This window comes from Sinohyriopsis cumingii, chromosome 11 (genome assembly GCF_028554795.1).
Source record: "Sinohyriopsis cumingii isolate HCF-2022 chromosome 11, ASM2855479v2, whole genome shotgun sequence".
Classification (NCBI taxonomy): Eukaryota; Metazoa; Mollusca; class Bivalvia; order Unionida; family Unionidae; genus Sinohyriopsis; species Sinohyriopsis cumingii.
Window position 1 is genome coordinate 28520862 of NC_142971.1, and position 26462 is coordinate 28547323.

The following is a 26462-nucleotide window of genomic DNA, read 5'->3' on the forward strand; positions in this document are numbered from 1 at the left end:
TAGGGTAGGGGACTAAACATATTTTCTTGTCCTGTTTTAGTATAATTTTAATTCTTTTCTAATTGTGCTATCCCATTGTTAAAAATGGAGTTCCAGGTCGATTTAAATGGAATAGTCTTCATATGATATTGTAAAAATATCTTTTGTGACTCTTCAGCTTTCAATCAGAACAAAGCACATATGCTGTTGTGCATTTGGTGGAAAATTGTGGGAGGTTATGTTTGTTATTAAGATTAGATATTAAGAATTCTCAAAGAATCTCATGGAACACAAAAATGCAATTTCTGGTGAGACAGCTTTCAACATTTAATTTGTGTGGTAATGTCTTGTGGATGGTGTCAGTCTTGTCCACTTTTTCAGAGATTGAGAGTTTCATAAAAATCAGACTAATGTAATCTGTGTAATTTGATTGAAGTAGCCCACTTCTCGTGATCTTTGATGGACTGTGCTAATCTTTTTCTGATCTGTATGTTCAATTTTGAAGACTGGTTTTCTATTCATCTTTTACATTTGAAAATAAAACAAGTATGGAACACAGTCTGACAACAGGTCAATCAGAAATTTTGTTGCTTAAATGTTTCATAGGTCAGGATGATCATTGATTATAATATAAATATATATCCTTTCTTTTCTTTATTACTTTCTAATTAAATAACAAAATTTTTAACATTTTGTTCTTCTTTTAAAACTATGATATTAAGCCAGAACACACAATGAACCTATTATGAAATTTTAATTCATCAGGGCAGAAGAAAATAACTTCAAAGCATGAGGTGGAGCTATACAAAGATACAAATAAGAAAACCTGCTAAGATTGTTCACAAAGATGACCTGATATATTGACAGTATCTAGAAACTGGCCAATAAAAACAAAACAGACTAATAATAAAAGTACAAGAGAACCTTGATTAATAGCAGATTTCTTATACCTTTATGGTTAAAAAGACAAAGTAAGGAGACATTTCAGGTTCTCTGTAATGTTAAAAAGACCTGTTTCTTTGCATATTTCAATGAGTAGAGCTCACCTGGCTGTAAAACAGCTGTGCTGGGTACCTTCTTCTTATTGTCACTCCAAGGTGATGGCGCTATCATATGGTTAGCAAAAAATTGATCTATGGCTCTTTGGGCCCTTTCTTCCAGGTCTTTGTCATTCCTGTGGAAATTATTAGACCTACCTCCTTTTTAATAAGAACTGCATCACTTCAGGAGCAATTAGTCTTGATGAATTGGTGAAATTTTCCAAAGAATAGTCTTTATTTGGTACTGTACTGACATGAAAATTATCTACCAGTAGCTCTAAAATTAGATTGATGCTACAAGGAAATATCCAGTTTAAAGTTTACTTTGAAGATATTGTGCTAAAGTATGTTTTATGAAAAGAGACTTTAAAACTTCAAGTTCATGTTCATAAGAAATTTTGGAGAAACAATTTCAGTATACAAAAAAGTTAAGTACATGAAAAACCCTCTGATTGGTTTTACTTTCTATTCTTTTCAAGAAGTTGGATAGAGTTTTTGCATGTTACCTTGTACATTGTAATAAAATAATATTTTTGCAACTTACAAGGTATTTAAAAATAAATATTTGAAATTAAATATACTCAACAACAAATGCAAATTAAACTAGTTTGAAAGTAAATGACAACAGTATTGCATTCAGTTTGCTCATGATCTCATGTAATCTGTTGTTGTCACATTATCCATTATGATGATAAAGCTTTCCTGATTGATGTACCATGTTATACTCTCTTAATGAAATTGTACTACCATTTGGCACAAGTTTTTTTTGTTTTCATCTTTACATTTGTTAAACTGGTTCTTTTTGACAAATGAAATGTGCCACTATCCATATTTACAGCATTTTGTAGCAAAATGCTTGGAAAGAAAGTAAATAATCAGGGCATTTGTATTAGGTTACTATTTGACCTTAATTTCTAAAAATAATACTTTCTGGTTTAAAAAATATATGCTGGAATTTGGAGGTTGTTCACTCATAGTCAATGAAAAGTAGCATCCCTTTCTTGTGAGTTGCAACTCAATTTGTGTGCCAGGACAGCTTTTAAACCATCAAAAAGACCAACACAATTAACTTCTGGAAGCTAATTCATGGCCGTAAATCAAACAGACTAACACAATTAACTTATGGAAGCTAATTCATGGCCGTAAATCAAACAGACTAATACAATTAACTTCTGGAAGCTAATTCATGGCCGTAAATCAAACAGACTAACACAATTAACTTCTGGAAGCTAATTCATAGCCATAAATCAAACAGGCTAATGTGATTAACTTCAGAAAGCTAATTAATGGCAGTAAACTATATTCTTACACTAGATATGCATCTTGCTGATGAGGCATTTCATCAATATCTGCTGGATGCAGGACTGCCAAGTGCTCTATTGACCAGCGGAATGGTTTCTGTGGATGAGAAAATAAGAGAGATGATAATTAGGTGATTGGGTGTTTAGACAATTTAGGGGATGACAATTCTTATATCCAAATAACCCATACAAGAGCCATTGTTTCATGTGTATGGCCCAACTTCATGTAGAAAGAAAAAAAGAATATAATTACTAATTTTTTTCAAACAGCTTGCCAGAATAGGAGCAGGGGCTGGAAATTTGTCCAACCAGAAATGAACAGTGAAAATTTCTGGTAGATGAGTGAAGTTTTCAATCTCTTTGTTGAGAGCTAATTTAGAACTGACCAGTGTTTCACTTTAATGAAAAAATGTTCTTTAAAAAAAACTACCAACTTTATTAAAAAGTCCATGCTTTCTAACTTTACTTTATTTGCCACTTTTTTTTTATCAAGCTCATCCATGCATGATGTCACTCTTCAATACTTAAACAAGAAGGAAAGCAGACTGGTTTAAACTTGTAATTACTTACAACTGGTGTAAGAAGGGTCTCTGAAAAACTTATGGAAAACATCCTTTCACATGATTAAATTTAGAGCATTAACATCAACTATTATATCTGTTATACTGCTGCTTGTGTAAGAGTAATTGCTGGATAAGTAAACATTTAAAGTATGAACACCCTAGCGGTAGGTCAGTATTGCAAGTGCCACCCCACCCCCAGCAATAATCTATTTGTCTAAGCCATCATAATGGCCTGCAGGCAATTATAGTATATGTTGACTGGGAATCTTCTGGTGATCCTTCTGGGCTAGAAAATAGGTCCCAGATTCAAATATAAAATACAGTAGACAGATTTCAGTTAGCCTAAGGTCATGAAAGTGCAAGTGTTCATTAATCCACAGAACTAAAACAAAGTACAATTTAAGTTATTCTTGCTTGCTGTTTCCTTATTACATATCTTGGAAGTCATTTCAATGGCATAGCATAAAACAAAGACAAAAAAATAGTGAAAATTATTGTTGTTATCATTATAATAACCTGCTTGGCATACAACAAAGACAAAATTATCCTTGTCATCATTCCAATGAAAACGATTAACATGGACACACTGTAGATTTAATGAGTCAACTGATCACTTGTTAAGTTACTCTGTTTTGCCCATTTTCTACTAAGATAATCTTTCATCATATGATCTGTGTGTTGGACGGAATTTTGTGCTCTTTGGCCATCTCAGCTTGCTTTTCATTCTCCATTCTACTTCAAGGATGAAATTGCATTTGGTTTCTATACATTTCTGTTCAACTTCAAGCATGGTGTTGTATTTGGTTTCTATACATTTCAGCCCCGTCTTCCACTTTGTACCACTTCTAGCTTTCATGTCTTGGTGATTCAGATACAATATTATTTCCTATACATTTTATAAAAAATACATGTATAGTTGATTGTAGGTTTCAAATGGTTTATGACTTTCCAAGTTTCTTTAGCAGCAGAGGGGGTGATTCGGACAATATTCCGACAAATTTTCGATTAAAGCCTCAAAACGACAAATAGAGCCTTCCTTCGAAATCTCGCTTTTTAGACAAGGAAAAAATAAAGTCTCCGTTTGGCAAATGGAGACTTATCGTTTTTTGCTCGAAAATGTCATATTTCGCGACAACATCTCGTTGGTGCTTTCCAGTGGTAATCATCGGGCGTTCCGGGTCGATGTCATCACCCCCCTCTGCTGCTTGGATTCATACAAATCCATATGACACTGTTTTCATCAATGGACATTTCCCCATGATTTTATCATGGATGACTCTGTCATTGATGACTCTAACCAGCCCTTCATTGATGGGGAAACTGTCATATTTCCTATATAATAATTATTATGACACTTTCCCCATAACTCCGTTATGGATGATTTCATCATTTGTTGTTGTTGTTGTTGTTGCAAAATAAAAAATTTTTTTATTAAATAATGCCCCATCGGCGGATTTTAACCGACGATGACACCAATGAAATAATAAGACTCCGTGGAAAAACACCAATATCGGAAATAGCAGATCGATACAAAATCAGTTACCAGCGGATATACAAAATATGGAAAAATGAACCTAATGACAGAGTCATGGACAGAGTCGTCAACAATGGTGTCAACAATGGTGTCAATGACAGAGTCCATGATAAAATCATGGTGACAGAGTCATGGGACAACGATATCAGAATGATGGATCTCAGTATCGACGATGAAATAAACCAGATTGTTGATGCACCCAGTAATGCGAATTCATCTATGAACGCCATCGTGGATAAACAGACCATTCAGGATTTGCAATGGCGGCTAAATAATTTGACCAACGAGAATAAATCATTGCAACGACAACTCAAACACGCGTCAAGCACGGCCGATTATAATCGAGTACAACGGCGTTATGATTATTTGCAACAGCGTTATGATGATTTACAACAGCGCCACTATGATATGCAACGGCGACACGATGATGCTCAACGGCGACACGATGATGCTCAACGACGTCACGATGATATGCGACGCACCATTGGTGGGCTTCAACATGAACTCGGGGTTGTTCGGAAGGAATTGAATGAAGCGCAACACGATAATGCGCTACTGATTCAGCGAATCACCGAAATGACCGCAGTCTTCCCCCATGACTCCGTTATGGACACCATTGTGGATGATTTTATCATGGAGCCGGAAAAGAATAAAAACCCCTCGGACAGACCTCCCAAGAATAAATCCCCCGAGAATAAATCTCGGGAGGACAGACCTCGGGAGAAATCTCGGGGGGAGAATAAATTTACGATCAACGAAATTCCCGGTGTAGTATCTCGCAGCGATATTAGGTTTGTGAACCGCATGGACAAGGTGCTTCAAAATAGCGACTAGGCTCTTCGTTCGGTAATTACCCATACTGTACCAAATTGTTTGACATCATGGTTTGGAAACATTTTTTCATATTCTCGTTGGTAATATTTGTTGCGGAGACACAACCGAGCTTTCGCTGAGCGGCTTTCAAATACCATACAATCGTATTTATCCCCGTTGGGGAATTTCTGAACTGCATGATACTTTCCGTTTTTAAATTTGACATTGATCGGCGTTTTCGGGCAGGATTTTTTATAGTCGTTGATGACACTGTCAAATTTCACCGGGTGATATTCCAACAGTGACATTATAATTAAAGCAGTTATTTAATTAAATATTAAAATGATATCAGAATAGTATGGGTTATTATGATATTCCTCATGATGGAATAAATTGGATTGATCGCAGTAATAATGATTTACCTCCTGCTGCTCCACCACGGCAATTTCGATATGATAAAACCCGAAAAACAACACCCGATTACTGGAAAATAAATACTATCTGTTTGAATATTTCAAAGAGAGAAATTATCGAGTTTGATTCGGTGCCAGAGACCACTGGACACTTTGGTATTCGCCAAGTCCACAATAATGACCTCCCCTATTATTTCGTTGATAAAATTGGGGATATTTGGATCGTACTCCGCGGGGATATTCCCGACGAAAAATGCGCTTGGTTTGACAACCTCGAAACGTTATTCGATAACGCCGTTAATGATCTTCCGTTGTTGTGGCAACGCAACGAGGTAGTGCGAATGCTTCGACGGTCGCCGTTGAAACCATCGTGATAGCGTCACCATGACTTGTCATGGCTCATGACTCTGTCATGGTATCCATAACGGAGTCCATGATAAAATCATGGTGATAAAATCATGGTGATAAAATCATGGTGATAAAATCATGGTGATAAAATCATGGTGATAAAATCATGATGCCGATCTATTCAAAACCAATCGTGATTTACCGTGGTCGTAGAAGCCTTATTTCGTCGTAAGAACGACTTATTGATGAGGAAACTGTCATATTTTCTATAATAATAATAATTATGACACTTTCCTCATGATTTTATCACCCATGACTTGTCATGGTAATGAATTATGGATGACTCTGTCATGGTAATGAATTATGGATGACTCTGTCATGGTAATAAATTATGGATGACTTCGTCACCATGACTTGTCATCCATGACAGAATCATGGGGAAAACCATCCATTGACCGACCACACATGAAATCGTAACATTGCAGTGTGTTCGTCCGTCGCGGTAACATCTCCCCCGGCGAATCCAACATCATCGATGGTCTCGTTGATCCACGCCGGATCGTCCACAAAATCAGACTTGGGCCAGTCGGGATAATACAGCATATAGTCGGATCGATTTGTGTTTTTAGTGTCATCGGATATCAATTGCCCGCCGAATCCCTTGTATATCGATTTGATTTTTTCAACGATATTTTTTAGCGTCAATTTACCCCTTCGGAACCTTATATCCGGAAATATATCGCCGAAATGTTTCAGCAGCGTGTTGTACTTGTCAAGTCGGTCTGGTTGCGCTAGCATCTCAGATACGCTATTGATTAATCCGGCGCGACTCACGGGAACACTCTTTACATCAAGTCGATCCGGAATCACATCGGGGAGACTCAACGTGCCAAGAACATTTCTGACAATTTCGAGTTGTTGCCGGGGACTGATTTTATCAGAACGACATGGCGTCGTTGCTACGGCGTTACCGTTATTATACTTGTCGACGAAAACGCGCTGATATCGTTGCAGCCGTGAAACATTTTTATTCAGATGCTCTATCCGGTATTTATCCAGTTTTTTTACGTCGGTCTGAAACACGTAGTTGAGATACGTCAATGCTTTTTCGTATGGCTTCAGTCGCTGTTCGGGGTCGTATTGGTAGTATTTATCGGCGATTTCATCATCATCGATTTCATCGGCGATTTCATCATCGACACCGGTGATTTCATTACCACCGGTGATTTTATTACCAGCGATTTTATCACCGGTGATTTTATCACCGTCAGTATTTCCCGCCGCAGCGATTCTCTCTCCGACGGAGGATTTTAAAAAATCATCTACGCGTGGATCACTATCGAGTACAGCGTCGCTGACTCGTTTCTGCCCTTGATGTTTTTTTTTCTTCCATATTTCGTATTCATCTGGTAATTCCCATTCAACTGAATAACCGGTTCGTTTCATCATTTCAACGAGTCTGCACGTGAAATAACGTTTTGAATTGTTCTCGTCAATAATCGCGCTAATAAACATGTATCCGTAGCCGGTATGTACATCACAGCGGTTTGGCGTTCTAAACAGCAACTCTGTCGACGATAAATCCCTTTCATGTGATTCGATTGCGGAAATAATATCATCGCGGGTCAGTGGAAGCTCTGTGCGACTCCGTTTTGTTGCAGAGTAATGAACTTCTGAAATATTTCGGAAACGATGGATGGCTTGTTTGGTAGCCTCTACAGAACCTAATTCCTCGGAAAACACCGTCATGTACTTGAATCGCGGATCCACAATGGATATCCCGGCCTCGACAGTGCAATTGTAGATCACCACGTCGATGTTTTCAAACGCCGCAGTGGTATCAGCGAAATCTCGTTGTTTTTCGGCCGGGTCAGTGTCCGCATGATAGTACTTTACTCGGTATCCTAAGTGCTGTAACAATCTAGCGAGTTTCTCCACGGAATAATTTCCGCGTTGTTTATTGTGCGTGAATACAACCGCGCGATTTCCTCGTCGTAACATGTCTAACAGTTTACTGTAGTTGTCTCGGTGAGATTGTTCCACAATAAATTTTTTACCATGATCGGGCCGATATTCGTTGATGATGAACTTCATGTCCGGGCGATTCAAGTATTTCCTGAATAATTCTAGGTCGTCATTGTTAGCGTCCGCGTCAAGTACAATTACCCGCGCCGCGGATGAAATCAGCCATGTCAGTGTCCCCCAAATCTGTTTACCGCGTCTTGATGAGACTATTTGTCGAAGGATTCCGTGCCACTCATCCAGCAATATAACATCGGGAATTCCCCCGACCCGTACAATTGATTCTACTTGTGAAATGACTTTACGAGGCTTTTTAACGTCGAATACAATGTCTCCATGGACACTCTCGTACGATTCGAGATTGTAGTCGATGGCGGTCTTTCTGGTAAATGTTTTTCTGTACGATACGCACAATACAGACTGATCATCTCGTATTGATTTCCACGCTGACTCTGACTTGCCGAGTCCACAGTGGGATCCATCCATGTAGTCGTCGTTGAGAATGATTTTACATCCCCGGCCACCTTCATGAACTGGCGACTCGCGATAAGTATAATCGGGAGTCCTCTTGGGAAACTCTCCACTGTAGTCGCTGCGGCGATAATTGAAACTCCTTACATATCTTTCGTAGAGGGTTTTATCGTCAGCAATTTTATTGGCGCCAGTGGTAAAACCACCGGCGATTTCATCACTACGCTGTACTATTATTCGCTGCGTGCTTCTGTAACAACCGATCACAAACTGATCAGAGTAAACACACACAAATGCGTCAATGGCCCTTCCCTCGATGAATCCACCGATCTCATTGTACCCGTGACGTCGCTGACATATACTGCAAAATGAGCCTGCAACTCGCCGTAGCGACACTATGTTGCCGAGCCGATTTGTAGTCCCGGTTATTTGATCGGGTTGTCCGGACAACAACGTGGAAAATTGTCGAATTTGTTCAGCGGTGATTTCATCACCACCGGTGTTGTCACCGGCGATTTCGTCGCTGGTGATTTTATCACTGGCGATGAGATCGCTAATTTCAGGTTTCAGTTGTTCGTAACACGGCTGAATAGAGACCGGACAAGATAGCAGCGTGCTAGTGAATCCAACAGGATAAATCAATCGCTTATCAACGCTATTTGGTCGCGCCGACCTGGTTCCGGATAATTTGATGCTATACAGTCCAGCTTGCGTATCAACATTCCATGTTGGTCTGTCCGCGGCGACTTTTTTCAACAGCGATTGATGTTCCTCGAAATCTACCGGGATCGTTTTCAACATAATGTGATAACCGCCGCTGGTTTCAAAAATCAAAACATCGTTGACGGAGTCGACTAACTCATGGAAATACGACAACAACTCGGCCAGTGATGGCGTCTTGGAATCCACGTCGATGGTAGGATATCTGCACCGGTGTTTCGGAATGATTTCATTGACCGCGGAATACCCCCGAAATTCTTTTATATCCGGATCATCTACGAATACGTGAAATCGCCCCATTTGTTGTATGATTACTCCACGAATTTGATAGTCCGCAACGGTGAGAAGATCAATTGCGGATTTTTTACTGGAAACACTCCAAGATGGACCTAAATGCCTTCGATAGTATTCTCGCACGTCGTGATACGTTTCCGGGTGTGTAAAAAATTCATCCGGGGATTCTTCGTAGTAAGATGTTCCGCGCCCCAATGCGTCGATGAAGGTGTTATTGGAATAATGATTATCCATTATACTATATGCTTTTTAATATTTAATTGAATATTTAATAATGGTTAATAATAATGGTTAATCCGGCGCTTGCTGTCAACAAATGCAAATGGCTCCCCCAGGGATCAGGAGTCCCATGCGGAAAAAACTGCTACGGTGAGTTTTGCGGGGTGCATAATAGTAGATCAAAACAAGGGAGTAAGAACGGTCCCCAGCCCTGTCTCAGATGTGGAACGGGCGTCCGAGGAAGGATTAAAATTTGTATCAGCTGTGGAAGCCCCCAGTATCGGTCCGCGGTAGAATACTGCCAACGAAAGAATAAACCGATACCATCCCCGGAAGAATTCTTGAAATCACGATGGGGCGACCCGTCATTGTACCACCCCCATGATAAATCATGGGGACTCTGTCATCGTTGATAAAATCATGGACTCTGTCATTGGCCATGATAAAATCATCCATGACAAAGTCATGGGGAAAGTGTCATAATTATTATTATTAGGAAATATGACAGTTTCCCCATTGATAAGTCATCAATGACAGAGTCATGTCAGTCCCAGATAGTGGAGGAAATGTCAATAGTACTTCATCGGCGGAAACTGGTCAGAGTAAAAAAAAATATAATTATTATTCTTGTTAATTCTGACTGATTTTTGGTCATTTTTGACTAATTTTTGGTCATTTTTGACTGTTTTCAGTCATTTTTTTACTGTTTTTGGTCATTTTTCGACTGTTTTCAGTCATTTTTTTACCATTTGTGAGGGCAAAAACCCAAGGAAATCATTTAGAGAAAATCGATGTTTTTCTGAAAAATCGAGAAAAAAACGACTATAGTTGTCAAAAAACGATCAAAAATCAAGAAAAAACCAGAAAAAATCAAGAAAAAACAGGATTTTTATCGAGTGCAAAAACCCAAGGAAATTTTGATAAATTCATTCTGGTTTTTAACAGGAATAAATTCCCATGGTCGACCCACCACCTCGCGATGACGGATTTATTACACCATGAAAATGACTCTATCATCGATGAAGGAACTGTCCTAGTTGTTATAAATAATAATTATGACATTTCCTTCATGACTCCATGATAAATCATGGATGACAGAGTCATGGGTGATGACTGTAGGGTAATGATTTCGCAAGTGAATTACCTATCGCGGCTATGAATTACAAAAAAAAAATATCGCGGCAATAATTACAATTAATTTTTTTCTCCGCGGTAGAAATATATCAGTTGTTTTTATTGTTATTGTTATAGCAAGGTCACTATTAATAGTAACTACTTAGGGGTCAATAACAATAAAAACAACTGATATATTTCTACCGCGGAGAAAAAAATTAATTGTAATTATTGCCGCGATATTTTTTTTTTGTAATTCATAGCCGCGATAGGTAATTCACTTGCGAAATCATTACCCTACAGTCATCACCCATGACTCTGTCATCCATGATTTATCATGGAGTCATGAAGGAAATGTCATAATTATTATTTATAACAACTAGGACAGTTCCTTCATCGATGATAGAGTCATTTTCATGGTGTAATAAATCCGTCATCGCGAGGTGGTGGGTCGACCATGGGAATTTATTCCTGTTAAAAACCAGAATGAATTTATCAAAATTTCCTTGGGTTTTTGCACTCGATAAAAATCCTGTTTTTTCTTGATTTTTTCTGGTTTTTTCTTGATTTTTGATCGTTTTTTGACAACTATAGTCGTTTTTTTCTCGATTTTTCAGAAAAACATCGATTTTCTCTAAATGATTTCCTTGGGTTTTTGCCCTCACAAATGGTAAAAAAATGACTGAAAACAGTCGAAAAATGACCAAAAACAGTAAAAAAATGACTGAAAACAGTCAAAAATGACCAAAAATTAGTCAAAAATGACCAAAAATCAGTCAGAATTAACAAGAATAATAATTATATTTTTTTTTACTCTGACCAGTTTCCGCCGATGAAGTACTATTGACATTTCCTCCACTATCTGGGACTGACATGACTCTGTCATTGATGACTTATCAATGGGGAAACTGTCATATTTCCTAATAATAATAATTATGACACTTTCCCCATGACTTTGTCATGGATGATTTTATCATGGCCAATGACAGAGTCCATGATTTTATCAACGATGACAGAGTCCCCATGATTTATCATGGGGGTGGTACAATGACGGGTCGCCCCATCGTGATTTCAAGAATTCTTCCGGGGATGGTATCGGTTTATTCTTTCGTTGGCAGTATTCTACCGCGGACCGATACTGGGGGCTTCCACAGCTGATACAAATTTTAATCCTTCCTCGGACGCCCGTTCCACATCTGAGACAGGGCTGGGGACCGTTCTTACTCCCTTGTTTTGATCTACTATTATGCACCCCGCAAAACTCACCGTAGCAGTTTTTTCCGCATGGGACTCCTGATCCCTGGGGGAGCCATTTGCATTTGTTGACAGCAAGCGCCGGATTAACCATTATTATTAACCATTATTAAATATTCAATTAAATATTAAAAAGCATATAGTATAATGGATAATCATTATTCCAATAACACCTTCATCGACGCATTGGGGCGCGGAACATCTTACTACGAAGAATCCCCGGATGAATTTTTTACACACCCGGAAACGTATCACGACGTGCGAGAATACTATCGAAGGCATTTAGGTCCATCTTGGAGTGTTTCCAGTAAAAAATCCGCAATTGATCTTCTCACCGTTGCGGACTATCAAATTCGTGGAGTAATCATACAACAAATGGGGCGATTTCACGTATTCGTAGATGATCCGGATATAAAAGAATTTCGGGGGTATTCCGCGGTCAATGAAATCATTCCGAAACACCGGTGCAGATATCCTACCATCGACGTGGATTCCAAGACGCCATCACTGGCCGAGTTGTTGTCGTATTTCCATGAGTTAGTCGACTCCGTCAACGATGTTTTGATTTTTGAAACCAGCGGCGGTTATCACATTATGTTGAAAACGATCCCGGTAGATTTCGAGGAACATCAATCGCTGTTGAAAAAAGTCTCCGCGGACAGACCAACATGGAATGTTGATACGCAAGCTGGACTGTATAGCATCAAATTATCCGGAACCAGGTCGGCGCGACCAAATAGCGTTGATAAGCGATTGATTTATCCTGTTGGATTCACTAGCACGCTGCTATCTTGTCCGGTCTCTATTCAGCCGTGTTACGAACAACTGAAACCTGAAATTAGCGATCTCATCGCCAGTGATAAAATCACCAGCGACGAAATCGCCGGTGACAACACCGGTGGTGATGAAATCACCGCTGAACAAATTCGACAATTTTCCACGTTGTTGTCCGGACAACCCGATCAAATAACCGGGACTACAAATCGGCTCGGCAACATAGTGTCGCTACGGCGAGTTGCAGGCTCATTTTGCAGTATATGTCAGCGACGTCACGGGTACAATGAGATCGGTGGATTCATCGAGGGAAGGGCCATTGACGCATTTGTGTGTGTTTACTCTGATCAGTTTGTGATCGGTTGTTACAGAAGCACGCAGCGAATAATAGTACAGCGTAGTGATGAAATCGCCGGTGGTTTTACCACTGGCGCCAATAAAATTGCTGACGATAAAACCCTCTACGAAAGATATGTAAGGAGTTTCAATTATCGCCGCAGCGACTACAGTGGAGAGTTTCCCAAGAGGACTCCCGATTATACTTATCGCGAGTCGCCAGTTCATGAAGGTGGCCGGGGATGTAAAATCATTCTCAACGACGACTACATGGATGGATCCCACTGTGGACTCGGCAAGTCAGAGTCAGCGTGGAAATCAATACGAGATGATCAGTCTGTATTGTGCGTATCGTACAGAAAAACATTTACCAGAAAGACCGCCATCGACTACAATCTCGAATCGTACGAGAGTGTCCATGGAGACATTGTATTCGACGTTAAAAAGCCTCGTAAAGTCATTTCACAAGTAGAATCAATTGTACGGGTCGGGGGAATTCCCGATGTTATATTGCTGGATGAGTGGCACGGAATCCTTCGACAAATAGTCTCATCAAGACGCGGTAAACAGATTTGGGGGACACTGACATGGCTGATTTCATCCGCGGCGCGGGTAATTGTACTTGACGCGGACGCTAACAATGACGACCTAGAATTATTCAGGAAATACTTGAATCGCCCGGACATGAAGTTCATCATCAACGAATATCGGCCCGATCATGGTAAAAAATTTATTGTGGAACAATCTCACCGAGACAACTACAGTAAACTGTTAGACATGTTACGACGAGGAAATCGCGCGGTTGTATTCACGCACAATAAACAACGCGGAAATTATTCCGTGGAGAAACTCGCTAGATTGTTACAGCACTTAGGATACCGAGTAAAGTACTATCATGCGGACACTGACCCGGCCGAAAAACAACGAGATTTCGCTGATACCACTGCGGCGTTTGAAAACATCGACGTGGTGATCTACAATTGCACTGTCGAGGCCGGGATATCCATTGTGGATCCGCGATTCAAGTACATGACGGTGTTTTCCGAGGAATTAGGTTCTGTAGAGGCTACCAAACAAGCCATCCATCGTTTCCGAAATATTTCAGAAGTTCATTACTCTGCAACAAAACGGAGTCGCACAGAGCTTCCACTGACCCGCGATGATATTATTTCCGCAATCGAATCACATGAAAGGGATTTATCGTCGACAGAGTTGCTGTTTAGAACGCCAAACCGCTGTGATGTACATACCGGCTACGGATACATGTTTATTAGCGCGATTATTGACGAGAACAATTCAAAACGTTATTTCACGTGCAGACTCGTTGAAATGATGAAACGAACCGGTTATTCAGTTGAATGGGAATTACCAGATGAATACGAAATATGGAAGAAAAAAAAACATCAAGGGCAGAAACGAGTCAGCGACGCTGTACTCGATAGTGATCCACGCGTAGATGATTTTTTAAAATCCTCCGTCGGAGAGAGAATCGCTGCGGCGGGAAATACTGACGGTGATAAAATCACCGGTGATAAAATCGCTGGTAATAAAATCACCGGTGGTAATGAAATCACCGGTGTCGATGATGAAATCGCCGATGAAATCGATGATGATGAAATCGCCGATAAATACTACCAATACGACCCCGAACAGCGACTGAAGCCATACGAAAAAGCATTGACGTATCTCAACTACGTGTTTCAGACCGACGTAAAAAAACTGGATAAATACCGGATAGAGCATCTGAATAAAAATGTTTCACGGCTGCAACGATATCAGCGCGTTTTCGTCGACAAGTATAATAACGGTAACGCCGTAGCAACGACGCCATGTCGTTCTGATAAAATCAGTCCCCGGCAACAACTCGAAATTGTCAGAAATGTTCTTGGCACGTTGAGTCTCCCCGATGTGATTCCGGATCGACTTGATGTAAAGAGTGTTCCCGTGAGTCGCGCCGGATTAATCAATAGCGTATCTGAGATGCTAGCGCAACCAGACCGACTTGACAAGTACAACACGCTGCTGAAACATTTCGGCGATATATTTCCGGATATAAGGTTCCGAAGGGGTAAATTGACGCTAAAAAATATCGTTGAAAAAATCAAATCGATATACAAGGGATTCGGCGGGCAATTGATATCCGATGACACTAAAAACACAAATCGATCCGACTATATGCTGTATTATCCCGACTGGCCCAAGTCTGATTTTGTGGACGATCCGGCGTGGATCAACGAGACCATCGATGATGTTGGATTCGCCGGGGGAGATGTTACCGCGACGGACGAACACACTGCAATGTTACGATTTCATGTGTGGTCGGTCAATGGATGGTTTTCCCCATGATTCTGTCATGGATGACAAGTCATGGTGACGAAGTCATCCATAATTTATTACCATGACAGAGTCATCCATAATTCATTACCATGACAGAGTCATCCATAATTCATTACCATGACAAGTCATGGGTGATAAAATCATGAGGAAAGTGTCATAATTATTATTATTATAGAAAATATGACAGTTTCCTCATCAATAAGTCGTTCTTACGACGAAATAAGGCTTCTACGACCACGGTAAATCACGATTGGTTTTGAATAGATCGGCATCATGATTTTATCACCATGATTTTATCACCATGATTTTATCACCATGATTTTATCACCATGATTTTATCACCATGATTTTATCATGGACTCCGTTATGGATACCATGACAGAGTCATGAGCCATGACAAGTCATGGTGACGCTATCACGATGGTTTCAACGGCGACCGTCGAAGCATTCGCACTACCTCGTTGCGTTGCCACAACAACGGAAGATCATTAACGGCGTTATCGAATAACGTTTCGAGGTTGTCAAACCAAGCGCATTTTTCGTCGGGAATATCCCCGCGGAGTACGATCCAAATATCCCCAATTTTATCAACGAAATAATAGGGGAGGTCATTATTGTGGACTTGGCGAATACCAAAGTGTCCAGTGGTCTCTGGCACCGAATCAAACTCGATAATTTCTCTCTTTGAAATATTCAAACAGATAGTATTTATTTTCCAGTAATCGGGTGTTGTTTTTCGGGTTTTATCATATCGAAATTGCCGTGGTGGAGCAGCAGGAGGTAAATCATTATTACTGCGATCAATCCAATTTATTCCATCATGAGGAATATCATAATAACCCATACTATTCTGATATCATTTTAATATTTAATTAAATAACTGCTTTAATTATAATGTCACTGTTGGAATATCACCCGGTGAAATTTGACAGTGTCATCAACGACTATAAAAAATCCTGCCCGAAAACGCCGATCAATGTCAAATTTAAAAACGGAAAGTATCATGCAGTTCAGAAATTCCCCAACGGGGATAAATACGATTGTATGGTATTTGAAAGCCGCTCAGCGAAAGCTCGGTTGTGTCTCCGCAACAAATATTACCAACGAGAATATGAAAAAATGTTTCCAAACCATGATGTCAAACAATTTGGTACAGTATGGGTAATTACCGAACGAAGAGCCTAGTCGCTATTTTGAAGCACCTTGTCCATGCGGTTCACAAACCTAATATCGCTGCGAGATACTACACCGGGAATTTCGTTGATCGTAAATTTATTCTCCCCCCGAGATTTCTCCCGAGGTCTGTCCTCCCGAGATTTATTCTCGGGGGATTTATTCTTGGGAGGTCTGTCCGAGGGGTTTTTATTCTTTTCCGGCTCCATGATAAAATCATCCACAATGGTGTCCATAACGGAGTCATGGGGGAAGACTGCGGTCATTTCGGTGATTCGCTGAATCAGTAGCGCATTATCGTGTTGCGCTTCATTCAATTCCTTCCGAACAACCCCGAGTTCATGTTGAAGCCCACCAATGGTGCGTCGCATATCATCGTGACGTCGTTGAGCATCATCGTGTCGCCGTTGAGCATCATCGTGTCGCCGTTGCATATCATAGTGGCGCTGTTGTAAATCATCATAACGCTGTTGCAAATAATCATAACGCCGTTGTACTCGATTATAATCGGCCGTGCTTGACGCGTGTTTGAGTTGTCGTTGCAATGATTTATTCTCGTTGGTCAAATTATTTAGCCGCCATTGCAAATCCTGAATGGTCTGTTTATCCACGATGGCGTTCATAGATGAATTCGCATTACTGGGTGCATCAACAATCTGGTTTATTTCATCGTCGATACTGAGATCCATCATTCTGATATCGTTGTCCCATGACTCTGTCACCATGATTTTATCATGGACTCTGTCATTGACACCATTGTTGACACCATTGTTGACGACTCTGTCCATGACTCTGTCATTAGGTTCATTTTTCCATATTTTGTATATCCGCTGGTAACTGATTTTGTATCGATCTGCTATTTCCGATATTGGTGTTTTTCCACGGAGTCTTATTATTTCATTGGTGTCATCGTCGGTTAAAATCCGCCGATGGGGCATTATTTAATAAAAAAATTTTTTATTTTGCAACAACAACAACAACAACAAATGATGAAATCATCCATAACGGAGTTATGGGGAAAGTGTCATAATAATTATTATATAGGAAATATGACAGTTTCCCCATCAATGAAGGGCTGGTTAGAGTCATCAATGACAGAGTCATCCATGATAAAATCATGGGGAAATGTCCATTGATGAAAACAGTGTCATATGGATTTGTATGAATCCAAGCAGCAGAGGGGGGTGATGACATCGACCCGGAACGCCCGATGATTACCACTGGAAAGCACCAACGAGATGTTGTCGCGAAATATGACATTTTCGAGCAAAAAACGATAAGTCTCCATTTGCCAAACGGAGACTTTATTTTTTCCTTGTCTAAAAAGCGAGATTTCGAAGGAAGGCTCTATTTGTCGTTTTGAGGCTTTAATCGAAAATTTGTCGGAATATTGTCCGAATCACCCCCTCTGCTGCTTCTTTTATGAAACTTACATTACACAAAATAACTGCTGTTAACTGAATTAATAACAGAGTTATCAAAATGTGAGTCAAATATTGGATTTGCAACAAACAATGAACACAACATGTTTTTTGATTAATCAGTACTCATATTTTGGGCTGAGACGTTTCATGATTCAGGAAATTAAACATGTGCTCATGACATTTTCATACTTCAGATAATGCATCATGATTTCAACAGGATTAGAAAATTTCACACCACTAAATTTCTTCAATTAAGTGGGTGTAGATGAATAATTGATGTTTGCAAAATAGATTAAAAAAGTATATAAACAAAGAATAAATTTAGCCAGAATTGGACAAATAGTTCGGATAAAACCAGGTATTGGGATAATAGGGGTTCAAATAACTGAGAGTAAACAGTATTAAAAAACCATGCAAAATTCCTACTAAGTCCTATAAAATCTTGGATTCCAAAAAAATAAATTATATATATATATATATATATATATATACACACACACACACACAATAAACTGATCCTTGAAACATGGATTACTCAGATACTCAACAATACTCAAATGACTTTTTCAGTTCTGCTGTGAAGCTTTCTATTTCATATGAGTGTGTGCTTTGTGCTTTTAATGTTTTAATGTAGCTTTAACAATTTTAGTCATATTGCTAAGATGTTTGCAGTACAGCAGTTGATAGTGATGTCTAGTACTGGGGCATCATGCCACACAGGTTGCATCATGACCTTCCCAGTCACATTTTCCTGTCACCAGGCCAACCAGTCCTAACACTAACCTCTTAATGTCGAGTGCCAAGCGAAGCAGCAGCTAGTACCATTTTTATGTCTTTGGTATAACTTGGCTGGGGTTCGAACTTGCGACCTCCCACATCAGAGGTGGATGCACTAACCATTTAGGCCAAATGACCCAAATGACTTGCTCAATCAAAGTGTAAAGTCTTCTGTTTCTGTAACCTAAAAAAAACATGCTACGTCCAAGTTTAAAGTCTTCTGCTTCCTAAAACCTAAATTACTTGCTCAGTTCGGGGCCCCCAGTGGCCGAGTGGTATAAAGCGCTCTCCGTTACGGCTCACTGCCATCTCACCTCTGTCTGCATGGGTTCGAGTCTCGGATTTGGTTAATGTGGGTATGTGAGAAAGCTTGCCAGTATCTCGTGGGTCGGTGGTTCTTTCCGGGGTTTCCCCAGGTTCTTCCTCCACCATTAATACTGGCTGCCATATATAACCTACCGTGTGCTGAAAAATGGCATTAAACACGCTAACAACAACAACAACAACTTGCTCAGTTCAAGTGTAAAGTCTTATGTTTCCTGCAGCTAAAAAAAACTTGAGAAAACCAAAACTCAGCAGAACTTCTATTATACTAGAACCACACTGGCTCAGAGGTTAAGGCAATGGACTTGTGACCAGAAAGGTAATATTTCAATAATGCCATCTGATCACCTAGATTGATTCATCTGCTTTAGCGTGATATAAACTGGAAAATGTTGCTCTTCCATAAAACACAAAACAAAAAGAATCAACAATATTTTAACTTTCTTACTATGACTTGTTTTTTTATATATACTGTTTTATGATATAACTTTCTACTGATAAAAGTAAAGCAAAGTTGAAGATAAGAATGAACAGGAAAAGTTACAAGATTTTCAAATTTAATTTCTTTAACAGTTGGTGGATTCCAAGCCAGATATACTTATAATAAGCATATTTTCCCATGAAATTTAGGGAGGCAAGCAAAAATACAAAAAAAGACTGCTGTAAAATTGCATACATATGAAGTAATACAACAATTTTCAAACCTTTTCCTCACTAGCTGGATTTGAAGTCTCAGAGAACACACCAGGACTCATAAATGTTGGCATGTGAAGTCTTTCCATTTGAAAAGCCTCAAATGGGTTCTGTATTTGATTCTGTGGGGTTGCATAAATCTGACTGGCATACTGAGTTGGTCTGGTGTCTTCTGGGGTCTGAGACACTCCACGATGAACTTGAGGATTATTTGGGGTCCCCTGATATGATCTGCTTTGACAGATCTCCTGAGGGGTAGATGTGGGCTCTGCATTAGGGTCCTTGTTCCTTACTGGGGTCCTGAAGGCTGGGCTGAACCCAAAAGAGGTGGATGATAATGGGGTGAAAGATTTGTGATAGGGGCTATTGACAAGGGTCCTGAGATAAATGTCATTTCTGGCATTGCTGGAAACTCCTGTAAGCTTCTTTTGGGCTGGACTTGGGTTTTGGATAGGACTGTAAAACAAAAGATAGCCAACCCTTGTAAATCCAGTTTAAACAAACTTAATCAGAAAGCATCATTAAGCAAACTTTCCTGAGATTGGTTAGGATTTTAAATAATCTAATACAAATTATAACCTTCATGGCATTATAAAAAGGTGATAGTTGAAAACTTAAAAACAGATTAACATTAATCATTTATTATCCTAATCTTGTTAAATTGTCACCAACCTTAGAAACACATATTTCTCCATGGAAACATCTGAAGGTGTATTATAAAAGAGCACAAAAAGTAGAATAATCCATTACTCAGGAGCCAGAGCAACTAAATATTAATGCTAGGTTAAGCAGCCAATAAATATTATCAAAAAATGGTCATGTTAAAAATTATAATGGAATTTTATATTTTTTCCAGAGGCAAGCATTTGGTCAATGGATTTTCCCTCTGAGTACCCACAACAGGGTGCCAGGATTATCTTCATATAATTCCCAAGCTGAGTATTTGGCAATTCCCCATTTGCCAGCTACACATTTATTTAATTAAGCAATCGCAGTCCATACTACCTACCATCTATGTGAACCCTTCAAGATACACCAGAGTCCAACATATCAAATACCTCTACAGTATTCAGTATGATGATTTATGCAATATGTGAAAATTATGACCTGATATTATCAATACACAGAGAGATATTTAAGTTTAAATGTACATGTCATGTATTATATTCTTGGCCAATGTACAACTTTGGCAATTCCAATGACTCAAGTTCATGCAATGTCAATGGGAGAACCCCACACTGCAAAAAAAACACATGTCTACCATTATCAAATGTGAAGTCATTATAGATTGTTTTCTGATTACATGCTTCATTGAGTATGGGATGGTGGTGTGTTGTTGGTGGATGCTACAGTACAGGTATATCCTTGCTGTTTAAACATAATGGAAAATAGAATATCTTGAACTAGTGAATTCATTATCAGCTAAATATCAAATTAATATGCAATGTATCAACTCATCAAATGAAAGAATGAGAGGGAGAGGGCAGCAACGTAAGACTGTACTCATGACTGTATTAATCCATACTTACAATTTTACAATGCATGCAAATTTTCTCTTGAAAAACTAAATAAACAGCATATTTGAGAAGTAAGTTTCATATGTAGCAACTATTTTTGGAAAACAAAATGAATCATTAGATTCTCTTAGCAAAACATGATTCTTCATTTAAGCATTTCTTGGCAAACATAGTTCTCTTCATAAGCATATCTTGGTAAAACATTATTCTTTTCATAAGTGTATCCATAAAACATGATTCTCTTCATAAGCATGTCTTGGAAAACCATGGTTCTCTTCATATGTGTCATGCTGAAACAGGGTTCTCTACATAAACATCTTAGTAAAACATGGTTCTCTTCATTAGCATGTCTTGGGGAAATACAGCTCTCTTCACAAGCATGTCTTGGTAAAACATGGTTCTCTTCACAAGCGTGTCTTGGTAATACATGGTTCTCTTCATAAGCATGTCTTGGTAAAACATGGTTCTCTTCATAAGCATGTCTTGGTAAAACATGGTTCTTTTCACACGTGTCTTGGTAAAACAGTTTTCTTCATATGTGTCTTGGTAAAACATGGTTCTCTTCACAAGTCTTGGTAAAACATGGTTCTTTTCACGTGTCTTGGTCAAACATGGTTCTCTTCATGTGTCTTGGTAAAATAAGGGTCTCTTTATGAGTATGTCTTTGTGAAACATGGTTCTCTTCAAAAGCATGTTTTGGTAATACATGGTTCTCTTCACAAGCACCTTGGTGAAACATGATTCTCAATATAAGCATCTTGGTAAAACATGGTTCTCTTCACAAGCATGTCTTGGTAAAACATGGTTCTCTTCACAAGCATGTCTTGGTAATACATTGTTCTCTTCATAAGCATCTTGGTACAACATGGTTCTCTTCATAAGTGTGTCTTGGTACAACATGATTCTTTTCACAAAGATGTCTGTCTGAACCAAATGCATCAATATTAAATTCAAATTGTTGGCAAAGACGTTCTTGGCAACACAGCTATTAACATTCTTACAAGGATAGCTTAAAAAAATCACAGGTTCAATTCACAACACAGAGAGACAGTAGATTGTGAGTGGTTGTGGAAAAATGTTCTGCATGAAACTGCATGATACTGTACTGAGTTATAACAACAAAGTGAATTTCATTATTTTAAATTAACCATGATCAGGAAAAGATGTCAGATTAAACAGTGAGAATAACGAAGAGGAGGGAACAGCAAAAAAAGAAGGAATAAAGTCAGGGCTAAATAAGTGGATGTGTGCAGTCTCAATACACTGGTATAAAAAAGCAGCAGGGAAGGCGTACAGACCAGGTGGCTCAGATAAATTTAAGCCTCCCACCAAACATTTCTCCGTAGAAGCCTCAGAATTCAAAAATAAAACCTCCTACGAAAAATAATCCGCAAAATCTCCCCCAAAATTGCATTTTCGGGCATAAAAAAAATAGCAGCATTTTTTGGGGGGGATATTGTAAAATTTATTTGTGATTGCAAATTTGGGCTGCGGATATTAATTTTATTTCACAATAAAACAATATCTTTGAAAATAAGATGAGCCGGAAAACTAGCACAGTTGGAGAACCTCATTCTGCCAGATTAGCGCGAGAGCAATTAGCGGCATTAAAGAAGTTTATTCCGACAAAACAATTATTTAAGAAAAATGTTCGTGGTTACGAAGATATGCAACATGGAATTTTAGAAACTTCGGCAAAATGGTTGAAGCCAGTTACTAAAACAATTGAACAAACTGTATATGGTGACGAAAAAGATAAGGAAGATGAGGAAGCCAGAAAACGTGGAATTTTTCGTGCGTTGAAAGGTATTGAGGAGCAATCACGAACGTTACCCGATCGATTAGCAATAGCAGCAGCGGCAGCGCAACAGGGTGGACAACCTGCAATTGCCTTTAAAGTAGGTCGTAAAGGAAAAACTGAAGCAAGACCTAGAGGGAGAAAACCTGGAGTAAAAAAAAGGAAATTTGATATCGATGATTTAAGAGAAAATTTCACTGATGAGGGATGGAATATAATATCACAACCGCTATCTACGATATATAGTTTAGATCAATTTGGTCAACTTGCTGAAGATATGTTCAGTATTCGAAATGATTATTTGTCTGATATAGGAAGAGAAAGATATCCAACTCGTAAAAGTTGGTTTAGTATGTTATTTAGAATTTATGATGGAAAAACGCAAGCGAGTGAAAGGGATCCATCTTTTAGAAGATTTATGGCAGCAGCAGACGATAGATATGATCATAATAAACAAATGGCGGAAGAAAGAAAACAGCAAGAGAAAGAAAGAAAACAGCAAGAGAAAGAAAGAAAACAACAAGAAAGAAAAGAAAAAACTAAAACACGAGGAAGAAAAGCAGCACCACAGGAAGATATTCAACTACAGGAGCCAATATTTCAACCAGAGGAATTAGGAGCTAGACCAAAGGAAGATATTCCACCACAGAAAAAAGAAAGAAAATCAAGAAAGAAAAAAGATCAGAGTGATGAACCGATAATTGTTCCCGAACATATATTATCACCGGCTAGTAGTTTGTTTACAATTAATCCTAAAATATCTGCTAGAAATTATTTGGATGAAAAAATGCTGCATTTAACCCGCAACTATGATTCAGTAGTTCAGATGGCTGCGGATAATTCTCCGGAAAATAAAAGATTACTTTTACGAAAAGATATTGATGTTGATAAACTTGACGAAATTGATTGGCTAGCAATAATGTATTTTGGTAGTTTAGAAAAACCAGTAAAATATGATGATGAAAATTTTGGAAAATTTTCATCAGATGTTATTAAATACAGATTTGCAAGTGCAAAAAAGACAATTTCGCCACCCAAAAGTAAAAGTTCGTCACCTAAAAGTAAAAGTTCGTCACCTAAAGATAAAGGTTCACCACCTAAAAGTGATAGTCCTGAATCATTTTCCTTTGATCTTCACCACTCTCCTCTTTTCTCTCCTACATTATATCCAAGGGAACCTTCTGCATTCCCTTCTTGGCGCTCCCCACCTCCGGAACCAACAGCGTCAAACTACAGGGGTCCCACTGAGAAATATTTATTATACGATCCTGAGGGTAAAAAACTAGAAAGACACCCGGCTGGGACTCCCCCATCTCCACCAGAAATATATTCACCACTGACATCGTCAGGGACATCGCCGGGATCACCATCAGAGGAGAAGAAATCTTCATCGCCGTCAGACGATTTATTCTACGTAACGCCATTGGAATCTCCAGAAACAAAAAAAACAGGAAGTGGATATTCAGTTTGTCCCGATAGTGTTGTCAACGATGTATCTCGCCTCGAAGTATTAATCGGAGGAAAGCGAGCCGGAAATAACTCCCGTGAGATAGTCAACGAAGCATCAGATATTTGTCAGCGATTATTCCGTGGTGGTATCATCGATTCTCACATTTATAAAGAGTTTGTCGATGAACTCATCGATTAAATCAACACAATTGAAATAATATGATTGTTCATAAACATCAACGCAGACCTAATCAGGTCCGCATAGTAAACTCTCGATTGCCAGTATACAAATATATTCACGGTAATGGATTCGGCGATATCGTTGGAAGTCTTGTCACGCGAGTAATACCTAAAATTGGACCAATGGTAAAACAACTAGGATTGAAAGCGATAGGAAAGATAGGTGAGACTGCTGTTTCTGGTATCGGTAATTTGGCCAGTAAAGGCTTCAACGCTATCAAAAATAAAATATTAAGTTTAGTACGTAAAAAACAACCCGTCAAATTACCCATTACCAGCGAAATGCCACCCGAAGTCAGTAAGGCCATAAATGATGCGGCAAATAAAAAAATAAATGATCTAGCACAGGAAGCTGCTATAACAAATCTAGCACAGGAAGTTGCTAAGACAAATCTAGCGCAGGATGTTGCTAGGACAAATCTAGCAAATACAAGTTTTGTTTCAGGCGATGGTCTTCGTTTTAGACGATATTATTAATAATAAATGTTCTCACAAGTGTCAAATGAAGTATTTGACATGGATGAACCAGTAGGTAGGGATACATCAGTGCGAGATTTCCAGTATTTCTCGTACGACACAGTTACACCAAATACTGATAATCGCCTGGAAATTCAAGTTCACGATACAACAAGATATTTTCTTCCATCTGAGGCATATATCGAAGTTACCGGTGAAATTACTAGAGATGACGGCGTTACTCTCTATGGAGCAGATTTTAGAGTCGGATTTGTTAATAACGGTATTATGGCATTATTCAAGAGCGCCACTTACATGATTGATGGAAAAGAGATTGAGTCAATTACCAATGATGTTGATTTAGCAACAACGATAATAGGTCTAGCGAGATACTCGGATGATTTTACCAGATCAGCTGGTCCGGGTATGATGTTTGCCAAAGATAATTCTGATCGTCCCGATAATAGACCGCTTGATATCGGACAACCTAGAGATCGCGCCGCCCCCCCAGTCCTTATTAATACTGTCCAAGATCTTCCCCTCGGCACTAATCCTGATTATAATCTTGGATTTGCCACGAGAAAATCCATGTTGTGGGATATACGTAGAAAATTCTCTTGTGCTATTCCGTTATCTCATATATTTGGATTTTGCAGGCATTTTAGAAAAGTTATTTACGGAGCAAAGCATACCGTAACATTTATTAGAAAAGCAGATAGTAATGATGCTATTTGGCGAGAAGGTGATATCAATTACCAAACGAACGTGGTAGGTGCAAATGATACCACGAATCATGGAGGTAGGGTAAGATTACTAAAATTTACCTTGTGGATGCCAGCGATGACTCCATCATTAATCGTGGAAGAAAAATTATTATCATTTATGAATCAAGGTGGTAAATCTATCATGTCATGGCTAACAACAACAACAGATTCCACAACTACTGATATTGATGGTGATTTTACTTGGCGCATTGCATCGCAGCAAGGTACCTCTGCGCCACGTCATATCTTTGTCGCTTTTTTGCATACACGAAGATATCATCAATTATATAGCCACATGATATTCGATAATATTCAC

The 26462-nt window shown here is 39.0% G+C and overlaps 1 protein-coding gene across 2 annotated transcripts in view; it reads right to left on the bottom strand.

Annotated features, from left to right (window-relative positions):
* LOC149787824 (uncharacterized) overlaps nt 1–26462 on the bottom strand; it is a 122452-nt gene that overhangs the window by 66911 nt on the left and 29079 nt on the right. For both annotated transcript variants that reach the window (XM_089974044.1, XM_089974042.1), the window contains exons 3-5: nt 19934–20378; nt 2329–2417; nt 1026–1153 (exon numbers count right to left, since the gene is read on the bottom strand). In XM_089974044.1, the coding sequence (XP_089830170.1) occupies nt 1026–1153; nt 2329–2417; nt 19934–20378 (662 nt within the window). The remainder of the gene's footprint in view (nt 1–1025; nt 1154–2328; nt 2418–19933; nt 20379–26462) is intronic.